Below are 12,426 nucleotides of genomic sequence, written 5' to 3' on the forward strand. Positions count from 1 at the left end.
GCAGGTCTGGCCATGATTCACGGCAGCTACAGGCGTAGCCGGATTGTGACGCTTCTGCATCTGTTGGGACCCAGGGGTAAGGCAAAGAAGGACAAAAAAAACATCCTCCACTCTTCCTTTCATTTCGCACCCTCCATCATTTTATCCAGTCGGACAAATTCCCCAGGCCTTCCTGAAAAGAAACACCCCCAATATGATGATGCTGCCACCACCGTGCTTTATGATTCACTGTGGGATTTCTATTTCAGGATTATTGGTGTGCGCCATAACAAGTGTTTTCCTTCATGGCCAAAATCTAAAGTTTTTGTCTTATCTGGTCTCCTCCAGAAATGTGTCCCGTGGGTGTCTACATCAGCCGCAAAAATTATTCTGTTCACTTTAAAAGGAAGACAACATGCCAAAGACCTCAGCCTTCTGGCAACACTTTCAACGGAGCGATGATGAGGAAAAAGCGAGCCTACCAACCACAGTGGCTTGACAGCCCTTTCAGTAGAGGACTTTGTAAGTAGTTGTGACGGTCTAAATGATGGATTGAAAATGCACCTGGTAGCAGCTACTGTACTGCTAATGCTTTGCAGCCCACGCTCAGCAAGACAAGAGGTGGGTGCTGTGTTTTTAAGTTTGCTGTATTCAGCACAAGTCCATTAAATGTTTACTGAAATACTTCCTTTGATACAGGACACAGAGAGCGAGATAATATACACATACCAGTTCTACTTTGCACATTTGGGCCATTTCATTCCATGAATTCCCCAAACATTTTAATTACAGTCAGCGATGCCACAAAATAAAGCAGGAGAGCATATGTAGTGTATATTTTTTCCAAGGGAGTGTACATCAATAAAGAAGCCGATAACTGTTAACACCAGTGGACAATTCTCTCTGAAATTAGCTCAAAAGTTTTCGATGTACTTTCGGCTTTTGGGATTTATTTAGAAGTTTTGGGCAACTTTCTCATGACAAAATGAGCATGTCCCAAAGTAACATGTCATATTCAGTTAAAGTGGGGTGAACAATCTCAGCAGCTTCCTTTAAGCACTGTGACAACCCCTGAACTGTCAGCTGTGAAAGCGCTTTGTGGTCTGTAGAATGTTTTTGTCAACACCGAAAGACTTGAAAAGCTTGAACAGTTCAAGAATGAAGATACACTTGCCTGATTTTTGTCTTTGGTCAGAGTTTTTTTCATGGCCACTGTTGGTATGTCCTCAGCAGGTATTTTTTGTCTTGGCTTACATTCAGCTGCAGGGTATTCCCCAAGACACACTGGGGGTTCCGAGCCATTACTACACGCCTGAATAAGGGCATTTCCAACAAAGACATGAGCAGTTTGCATGCGAAAGAATCAGTTTCTTTCAAACTGTGGCTCTGCTTGCACAGAATATAAAATCCTCTCAATAAAATGCAAAGAGAAAAGGAAAGAAGGCACTTTTTCCCATTATGTAACAAGTTAGAGTCTCAGCAATCCCTCTGACAAAACATCTTTCTCTGAAAGCAAAGAGTATAAACCTCCATCCGCAGGTGGAAATGTCTGTTGAAAGCATATCATCCACTCTGAGGAAGCCTCTGTGTCCACATAATGGCCAACGACAGTGTAAGCATCTTCCCCCACTGTGTTCCACCCCACAGGCAGTGCACACCGAGAGGCAAAAAAAAACCCACTGTGGGAGTGATCCAGCCCTCTCGAGATCAGTCTTCTACAGCATTGGCTGGCATTTTTCATCTTTCCCTTCCTCCCCATGTGTCTGTGTCTTATTCTTCGACTGGTGAAACGAGCAGATGTGGTCTTGTCGGCTGAAGGAGGGGGGAGTCGCCGCAAAAGGGTCCTCCTCACTCCTCTGCATTGGTAGAGCAGTGTTCACAGCAAACTGGCTGCTTTCTCTGACTCTGCTCTCTGCCAGAGTCATAACATATTCTGTAGCTGTTTTATCATTTTACAAAGCAATTACAATCACCGCCCATGTTTTCTCTGTTTGGTCTGACCGTACTACCTTAAGTGCTACACTTTGAATGGCTCAGTATCTACATTTTCTTTGTACATTATGAAAAAAAAATTGTAGCACAACTGAGTTCAGTTTATTTATATCAGTAAATATAAATAAAACTTACAATGATGCTTAAAATCATACAAGATCCTAGTGTCAAAGCATGAAAAATAACACTGCATCTTGTGGAGGTTCCCCACCTTAAAGAAAACCTTAAAAAAAAACCTATAAGCACATTTCCAATGTTCTCTAATAAATGAATCACCAAAATAGCTCATATCAATATGTGCGGCGTAAAATCAGAGGGTTTGTTGATTGCTTAACCAATGGTGATGAAGGTTACAATTTGGTCTCCTTGGCAACTGAATACTGACTAATGCATACCTGTTGGTTGCTGTTTTTTTCCTTCCCATTATCATGATGGCGTGATGTTTCTGTGTTTGGCAGAGCTTCAGTGGAAAGAAAAGGTTTGAGGAGTCCTTGGTGTGATCTGGTTTTTCTGATAGCACCCTAAAATTATAATTTCTCTGGTTCAGTTCTGGATCTGACCGGGCTACTCCAAAAGATGGATTTTCTTTCCTCTCAAATGAATCTGTGGTGGATTTACTTTAATGTTTAGAGTCATTATCCTGCTACATCCCCCAGCTTCTATGAAACTTATACTAGGTGGTGGATAGCCGGGGAGATTTTGGTGGTGGTCCAAGCTCCGAGGCGACAAAGCCGGTCCTCGTGTTCCCAAAACATTTTCCCAGTAGACTGTCAAGGCGCTCTTTGGCAAACTTCAGGCAATGTTTTCTGTTTCTGGAGAGCAGCAGCCTCTCCCATGGTGTTCTGCCACCGACAGCCTGCCTGTTTGGGGTCTTACATATGATAGACTCTCAAACAGAGATGCTTGTCAGTTCCAGTAATGTCTTCGAGCCTTTAGCTCTTACTCCTGGGTAATTGTTTACCTTATAAAAGATTCTGCGTTGTGAATGTAGGGTCGTCTTGGCTGTCCTGATATATTAACCCTCTCTTGTCTTTTGCAGATCAGCAAATCTTCATCGTGTGGGGAAGGCACTTGCTGTGTCAGTCAGCATGTGGCTCACACAGCACTACCTAAACCACCTGACTGCAGTGTCAGAGCAAGGTCAGACTTAAAGCTTAAATTATTATCAAACATCAGACAATCCACCAACAAATCCACATTGTACAGTTGTCAGCATATAGGAGTAGGAGTATGGGCTCAAATTAAAGCCATAAATATTTTGTATCTGTAAATAAACTTTGTACTTGTAGAAATATTTTGTGCATGTGTAAAACATTTTTGTAGCTGTGGAATTAATTCGTCTGTGTGCAATATTGGATATACAAAGCTACAAACTTTTTTTACAACTACAAATTATGGCGAATTATGGCACTGTTTTGACGTGCCAAAACTAAGAGCCAATCAGCGATCTTTGGCACGGGTTTCAAAGCGTTTCTGGAGAGCCAATCAGCACATTGCATCGCCTACTGACGTCGCCGCCATATTGGATGTGGCAAGACTGCACTGTAAACTAATGTAAATGGACTTATTTTCATAAAGCGCCTTTCTACAAAGAAATTTACCATTTACGTCTCATTTATTCAGGGGGGATATATATTGTTTTTCGGAACTATCTTGTTCTCTATAGCTGATATAACATGAATTACTCCTATGTGGGATCAATAAAGTTCTTATTTTTGCCGTCTGAGAAAATTAAATATATTATATTTGGTGCCTAACTGTTTCCCAAGTATATTAGTGCGTGTGTGAATGAATAAATGAGACGTAAAACGTAAATTTCTTTGTAGAAAGGCGCTTTATGAAAATAAGTCCATTTACTTGTATTAGTTTGCAGCCCAGTCTTGCCACATCCAATATGGCGGCGACGTCAGTAGGCGATGCAATGATCTGATTGGCTATCCAGAAACGCTTTGAAACCCGTGCCAAAGATCGCTGATTGGCTCTTATTATTGGCACGTCAAAACAGTGCCATAATTCGTAGTTGTGAAAAAAGTATATAAAAGTAAATATTTGTACTTGTACAAATATTTTTTGCACATGCACAAAATATTTCTACAAGTATTAATATTTTTTGCACACGCACAAAATATTTCTACAAGTACAAATATTTTTTGCAAGTACAAATATTTTTTGCACACGCACAAAATATTTTTCTACAAGTACAAATATTTTTTGCAAGTACAAATATTTTTTCACATGCACAAAATATTTCTACAAGTACAAATATTTTTTGCACACGCACAAAATATTTCTACAAGTACAAATATTTTTTGCAAGTACAAATATTTTTTGCACACGCACAAAATATTTCTACAAGTACAAAGTTTATTTACAGATACAAAATATTTATGGCTTTAATTTGAGCCCATACAGGAGGAGCCCGAGAATTGTTGCTGAGCATCGCTGGAGCTGCAAGTTATAATAATGCCCACAAGCAGCAACAGAAGTTTGCACTGAACTAATATAGCGTGATGCATCATTAAATGAATGACTATCTGAAGTATGACTGTTTCCTGAAAATAACATTTGAACTACAGTATGTTGGTTTGAACCTCCATCGTCTGAACATGTTCTGTTGAAGTATTTACAATATGGGTTCATTAACATTTCCCTCCAACTCTGTGAATGTTTAATGGTTCAATAAATGCATCAAATTACAATCGGGGTCATCGGTTCAAACACATTCTGTTTGTCTATCATTCTGACCTAGATGAAGATCAGATAACATTTTATGACAAATTATTTTAGAAAACTATTAAATTCGGAAGCATTCACATTCTTAGTTTTTTTTTTACCATTTTAAGTTGATACCAGAAGAAAGAGTGCATTGTCCCACTCAAGGAGAATGTCTCGGCAACACATTTTCGGCTCCCCTGGGCATGGCATGAAATGACAAACATGAGTGTTTGCAGACACAGCCAGAAAACTAAGCTGAAAACTGGAGGGAATCGAAGTAAATTTGCCAAATATTGAAGAAATTTGAGCATCTCATGCTGAGGAAACCCTTGGCTGAAATAGATCTCTTCTCTGCTACCATGCAATATACAATTAATTATGACATTTGACAACTTGCCATATCATTTGGGATTTTTGGCTCAGCTCCTAGCCTATCACAGTATTACCAGCATTACTGAGTTAGGAGGGCCAGTTCTTTTGGCTTCAGTAGTTATTTGTCAGACATTTACTCAAGAGGATGAGATCTGAGACCTGTGTAGGACTTTTTTTTTCTTACTTTGATTGCCATTCCTTGATCAATGTCCTATATCTGATTCATGGGGGGGACTGAAGGCGTCACTGAACAAAATGCAGAGTACAGCCATAACAGGTTGCCAGCATATCAGTCACACTGAAAGTGCAACAACTATTAATCTCTAAAATACTGCAAAAACTATTTTATTAATTTGGACTAATTTCATTTGGTCTTACAATCATCATAAACTCCTCAATGACCTATGAGGATGACTTGTCCAATAGAAAAAATAAAAAAGTGCTGAAGTATTTAATGAAGCAACATGGTGATGCAGGGGATTTCCACAGTTCAACTATGGTCCCACCTGTTCACTCACAGTCATGTTCCAGGAGAAAGACAACTATCCAAACACACTGGACTCGGGCCATAGTCACATTTGGTGGTTACGTCTGAAGTTCCAATTACAGGCTATGCCAAACAGTGTGCTTACTTTACAAGCTTTGGACAAACAGCTTTCTAAACAAAAATCGCTAACAGTTTCTGAGCTGTATCATGCAACTCTGCAGTTCCTTTCAGCTTTAGGGAGCTCTTTTACTTTTGGATTTACAATGGCTTGAATGATCTGGTTCACTTACTTTCATTTGACATCCAAGCAGCGAAACAGCATTTTGTGAGGATTATTAACTACTATTCTCTTCATGGCCCTAAAAATGTGTGAATAACAAAACACTATGCATTGTACAGACATGGTATAAAGATCTCTGACCAATATATTTCCCTAAGCAGACCTCTTGGTGCCATCATAATATCTTGAATTGAAAAAAAAAAGCTATTGTAATTTTTCAATGAATTCATTTCAAGCTAAAAAATAAAACCAACCCAGCCCTATCTGTTTTCGCTATTACAAATGTCCTGACATTTTTTAGATATATAGTAAAGTGAATTAAAGCTGCAAGCAGCGATGAACGGGCCCTCACACCCTTGTGCATGTTCAGGTGTGCTGCAGTGGAAGCGCTTCTATGACTTGCATGTAGATTCTTCAGGCCTGGACATTTAGCGGATGACACCAGCCACGACTCTCTATATCAAACCATTCAAAAGTTATGGCAGAAAATAGGATCTATCAAATATCGACCAATCAGAAGAAGGGGTGGGGCTAATTTGCACCAATTTTGTTCAAGGACTCAAAACCGAGTCCGATGACACCACCCACGAGTCTTTATGTCAAACCATTCAAAACGTATGGCAGAAAGTAGGAACTACCAAATATGGACCAATCAGATGAAGGGGGGCGCGCTTTATGGCGTCTATCGTCGCCATGGTAACACTTTTGACTGAGAAAAGTAATGTGCGTCGTCGCAGGATCGAGACGCACATTTTGATGTATAACACACCTGGGTGCACGTTACGGTTCGGGCGAAGAAACGGCCGAAGAAATGGCATAAATTGCGGCAAAATTACACAATTAATTGAAAATGGCCGACTTCCTGTTCGGTTTCGGCCATGGCGCCAAGAGACTTTTCTTTAAGTTGTGACATGATACAGGTCTGTACCGATTTTCGTGCATGTACGTCAAACCGTATCGTGGGGCTTGAGGCACAAAGTTTTCTAGGGGGCGCTGTTGAGCCATTTTGCCACGCCCATTAATGCAAACCATTAAATATCAAATTTTTCGCCAGGCCTGGTTTGCGTGCAAAATTTGGTGACTTTTGGGGCACGTTTAGGGGGAAAAAAGGCCCTAATTTCGTCGGAAGAAGGAAAAAAAAAAAAACGAGAAAAAAAATTCCTACAGATACAATAGGGCCTTCGCACTGTAAGTGCTCGGGCCCTAACTAGACCAAGGCCATTCAGTTGAAATTTGAGATATCTCAGAGGATCGCTGCAAATTAACTTGGACCTCAAAAACAGTTGCTTGGGGTTATATGTGTTATATCAAGTTTTTGTAACAATTAAGCGCTGATTTACCTCACCACAGAAAGCTAGCAATGCCGGTGCACATAGAGGCAGGTTCTATTAGTAGAGGTCAGAGTCAGATTACAGGGCCTAAATTATTGACACGTGAGTCCATTATCGGGCATGTCCCTGCCGTGGGTTTCATACTGAGAATGGCACCAAAAGAACTACTACGTCGTAGGGATGTGCTGACTCAGCACTGACTGGATGTGCTGTAGGCAGAAGACGTCGTTGTCAGTACAAGTTGTCTTATTCATCACCACTGCACTGTACGCAAAGAGAAACTGAGCGACCATTTCAGTTCCTTTAATGTTGATTTGCTTTTCTTTTTTTTCTTTTCCATCTTTGCTATCATCTTTGCCTTTTATTTATTGATGGCTGGCAAACAGCAGAAGTGGCGCACTACCGCCACCAGGTGGTGCGGAGTAGCAGTTTATTAAGTCAGTGACTCTTCCTGGCTCTGACACTGCAAATGCAGATACCGTGACATTAAATGTACATACCATATGGTTTCTTGCTGCCTGCACTAGAAGTGACTCTTGTCATCATGTTGTGCAGGCGGCAGACTTCATCCCTCCTTTTGGACTCCATTTTTGTACGAGATTTGGACAAAGCATCTTGCTGGCCGATCACCAAAGGGAATAGTTATTCAACTATTCTTTTTGTTTACACTCATTGGATGGTCCCAACACATGTACAAACAATGCTATTGTGTTTTTACGAAAAAACAAATATGATCGATCGACTGCCTACACACTAAATGCCCATTTCAAAAGTGGAGAGATCTGAGACTGAGCCGAAATATTTCAACATATGGGAAGGTATGTAACATGTGACAGACAATTTTATACTTGCGTATTCAGGTGATTCAGATTTGGCTGATTCCCTGATAAGCAGAGATGGGGGTAAGTCATTCAGGGCTTTGGCTAAAATTAGCAGTGATGTCTTGCTGTGTAACAGGAGAAATGTTGGCCTGCTAGCATCACAAAAATCTAAGGCCAGGCACATTCCGCTGTATAAATAACCCGGGAGAGTTGGTGGACAAGGGGGGCGGGACAGAGAGACATTTTCAAAGACGGCGAGAGAGGGAGAGAAAGGGTTCAGGCAGTATCATTGAGTGATGGGACAGCTGGAGACCACTCACATGGCAACGCAGCAGAGAACTGAATCAAATCAAAGGTTAAAACTGAGCGCCAAAGGAATACTTTCACGCCTAAAACATCCAGCAGCACAGGGCTCACTACAACTCAACAAGGCTTACGTGAAACACTGAGTCATTGCCTCACTGTTTTACACTGGTACTGTGGTGAAATGACACTTTGAATGTACTTTTCCATTGTCACGTATTTTCTAAATATGGAAGTTCCCTTGAAACAGTGCACGCATACATTAGTGACTAGATGACTGTTTTCAGTTCAGGAATCAGATATATAGCAGATTAATGCATATACTATATGGTTTCTTGTTCATATTCAAAACCCTAATTTAAAATACTTTATTAATCTCAGAAGGGAAATAAATCATTGCCTGCACTTAAAGCGACTTGTCATCAAGTTGTGCAGGCTGCAGACATCGCCACTCTTTTTGCACAAAGACTCTAACTGCCTGATCACTAAAGGAAAAAGTAATTTAACTGCTGATTCCATTTCTTCACAACATCATATTACATATGCAAAAGACATCCCTGATGTTAAACAGTATTGATGTATCCATCTGTGCAAGTGCATGCAGAAAAAAGGAGGTTCATTATTGAAGAGTGGATTTCCGTGGCACACTCAAGCTGAGCACTGAGGAACACTGGTAAAGTGCTTCTGCTGATACAGGAATTGAATATGTCCTAGAAAGAGCAGGTAGTGACATTTTTCAAAGTGGCCATTGTGTCAAAGTGTTCAGGAGGGCTGATTTTGGATCAAAGCTAGAAATAAAACTTGGCATAATTAGAGGTATTGTTCATTAAAATGTATGCTGTGCAGCTCGTCTGAGCATCCTTGGTTAGACATTCAGGATGCTGACTGCAACATCCTCTCAGGAACTCACTCAAGCTAAATGTTTGGTTTAAAGAGTTGCCTTTTTCCAGTATGCAAGATGGAAATTAGACCTTTCCACTGGGTGCTAATGTCAAAAACATATATACATCTAAAAATCTGTAATATTTTAATATTTGATTATCTACACATGTATCCATTATGACTCAAAGCTGTAGTTTGTTTGTGTTCTTCTTTTAAATATATGATATAGTGACACAAAATTACCTGGTAATATTTGTTTTGACTTGTAACCACGGATCAAAAGATAACAGTGAAGTGAAATTATTCTTATTCTTTAAATAAAAAAGGCACACAATATAACAGATTTAGAAGGTAAAATCTTTCATAAGATATTGATTTTTAACAGAAAATGCCCAACTGTTAATTATAGTTTTTGCTCATGAATTAAATTGACTGATATAGTTACTGGGTAATTTTGACGTGATTAAAATCATTTGTGAGGATTATAATTATAGTTTTCGCTGTTGTTTGGTTATTATAATCTACATATAATGATGTAAAACAGTAAAAGAATTGTGATCTATTATAGAAAAAACATGCAGGAGGCTTGTAACTCTTTTAGCAGATGTTTGATTTAAATAGTGAACAAATTTATGAATACTGGGTACATAGACCATATATGATCACCTCAGAAAGAGCCAAAATCTTTTTATTATTAAAAGTAAAACTTGAAATATGTTTACTTATATTACAAGATAGACTTACAAAAAACTTACGAAAACATGTCATCCATACATTGGTCTACACAGCTAAATCAAAGTCTCACAATCCTTTCAGAGAAGTCGTAAAATGGCAACATATAACTGCGTCTATGTTTTGTTTTAAGCTTTGTTATAGACTGTATAAGAAGAACTGGATAAGCCTCTTGTTATGTCACTGATGTTTGCCACATTACAAACGGGCAGAAAAAGGGTTGCAAACCATCTGGAACGGCGCAACTTATTTCAGTCCCAGCTATTCTAGTTTGGCTTGCTTATCTTAGGCTAACCTATAATGTAAATTATATTACTTTATATTCATTTCGATCAGACCCATCTAAGCATCCTCATTTCAAGTGACGCTACCGGAACTATGTCAGAAATTAGTGCTAGGACCCCTTGGAGTAAGCCTGCGTCACTCAAGCTGCAGGTTGATTGAGTGTGGGTCCCTTTAAAGGGTCCTGAGAGGATCTGCTGTGGCTCCTTCAGCTGACCAACACCAGAGGAGTAGCAAAGCTGCCATCCAAAGATTCACAAAAGGACCTCCTGTTTCAAGTGTTGTTTTGGTTGTGACATCAGACATGGCAACTGCATTTATCTGATGGTTAGCATTTAGCTGCCTGCTACTTAGCTTACGGTAGTTCCGTCGTCAGTCCCTTTCAGACAAACCCTTAGCCAACAGTACAACTAACAGCACAACAGAAAGTCTTCTCCTTAAATATGAATGATTATGCTCTGTCAGGTGTTTATTCACAGCTCAGAAGTCAAAGAAGTAGCCTACAAAACTATCACATAGCTATGCATAAGTGTCGCAAAAGAGATGACAGCTAGGCATTACCTATGCGGACCCCCAATAGACCACACCCCTAGTTATCAGTGGGTCAATGGAAATGGACTTGCTCTTGCAGCCCGCCCCCAATGGTCAGTTGAGGAACTGCAGTTTTTCTTATTATTTGCATAAGCTTGCCTTAGCTTCAACCCGAAAGTTGGCATTTTGGCATTTGGGAAGCGTCCACATAGGATGACTGAACGCCTCAATTTACTGATGTGAAGACATGTAGGTAATAGCTACAAATGTTTATACCTAACCCTGACCAGTAGTAAGTCAAAGCAAAGAAGAAGCGGGAAGGGACTGTGATAAACATGGTGTTGGAAGGACTCTGGTAAAGACATCGGTGGATCAGTTCAACATTGTTAAGTGTTTGCATTGTCTCGTGAGTCGTACCAAGTACATAGTCACATATGTGGAAAGATGTTACACGTAATGTCATCATGAAGTGAAAATGTCTCAACATCTAATGTACACGTTATCAAGTAGCAACATCTTTGATGATGATCATGTAGTAACGTAGCAAACAACATTTCCACATGTATAAAAAGAAACTGCTCACAACATCAGCGTTCATGGAATCAGTCAGAAAAAATACTCATTTTATGATTCTTGAGACGTTTGCTGGGTAACTGGTATATTTTGTGCGCTGTGGTGAGATGGTGCTTGATATTACCTTCACCAAGATCCAAGACTGCTAGCACAGCGCTGGTCCGAGTTTCTCCCAGGTGATTATTAGCAATGCAGGTGTAGAGACCAGCATCACTGGGTTTGCAGTCCCTAATCCAGAGCCCGCCGTACTCTTGGTTCTCCATGTCGAGGAGTTCATCATTGTGGTACCAGTACAAGGAGGGCTGAGGGTCTCCAGCCACACTCACTTTGAGGCGGATGTCGCATCCTGTCCCCACGGCAGCATTCCTCATTTTGCGAATGAAAATAGGGGGAGTTGGAGTGGGATGACTGAGCCCCCGTGGGTCCGGCATCACTTGATCTGGGTTTGCTTTAGACCGTTTTGGGGGGATGATAGGACTTGGGGATGCCACTGCTTCATCTGCCCCTTTTTTTAAGGTCATTTGTACATCAGCTTTTCTCATGGTTGAACTGTCTTGGTAGAGCCTCCAGTGGATTATTTATCTACAGTCTATAAACCAGCAACACTAAGACTGGCCTCATACAATAGTTTAAACAAATATCAAATCAGGTTATTAACATCTATAAGCAGGCATTAATGATAAGCTACAGCTAAGATGTTTCTCACATTTTACGAACATCAAAGAATCCATCTGTATCTTTTACTGGAAAAACGAATAATAAAAAATCGTAGAAGCATACCTGCTAACAGTAATTTCCTAAAACTCTGGTCTGAAGAAGAAAAAAGAAATTGTTTATGACCAGGTAATCAAGCATATAGACATAGCGGCCGCTCTCCTGCACAGCGGTATTTTTAGGGCAAGACCCACCAGATCATGTTGCATTAACAGCGACTCTCTTGACTTGTCTCTTCAAAGTGGCAACCCAGCTTCTCCAACTCCTTTTCCTGACTTTCTCTAACTGTCCAGTTTTTTTGGTAATCTTTTCCCAGGAGTGTTTAACTTCTTTGCAAAAAAAAAAAAAAGTGTTCAGGTCTTAAATTAATTTCCTTAGTTGTGTTCTTCCTTGGCTTCTGGTTAAATTCAGGCATTTAGTACTACCCGGCGA

At 40.1% G+C, this 12,426-nt stretch overlaps 1 protein-coding gene across 2 annotated transcripts in view; it reads right to left on the minus strand.

The window, feature by feature from the left end:
- Positions 1–12,426, minus strand: part of spegb (striated muscle enriched protein kinase b) — a 58,142-nt gene extending 45,716 nt beyond the window's left edge. For both annotated transcript variants that reach the window (XM_061723914.1, XM_061723913.1), the window contains exon 1: positions 11,405–12,426. In XM_061723914.1, coding sequence (XP_061579898.1) covers positions 11,405–11,822 — 418 coding nt within the window. In that variant the 5' untranslated portion in view covers positions 11,823–12,426. The remainder of the gene's footprint in view (positions 1–11,404) is intronic.

This window comes from Cololabis saira, chromosome 6, assembly GCF_033807715.1.
Source record: "Cololabis saira isolate AMF1-May2022 chromosome 6, fColSai1.1, whole genome shotgun sequence".
Classification (NCBI taxonomy): domain Eukaryota; kingdom Metazoa; phylum Chordata; class Actinopteri; order Beloniformes; family Belonidae; genus Cololabis; species Cololabis saira.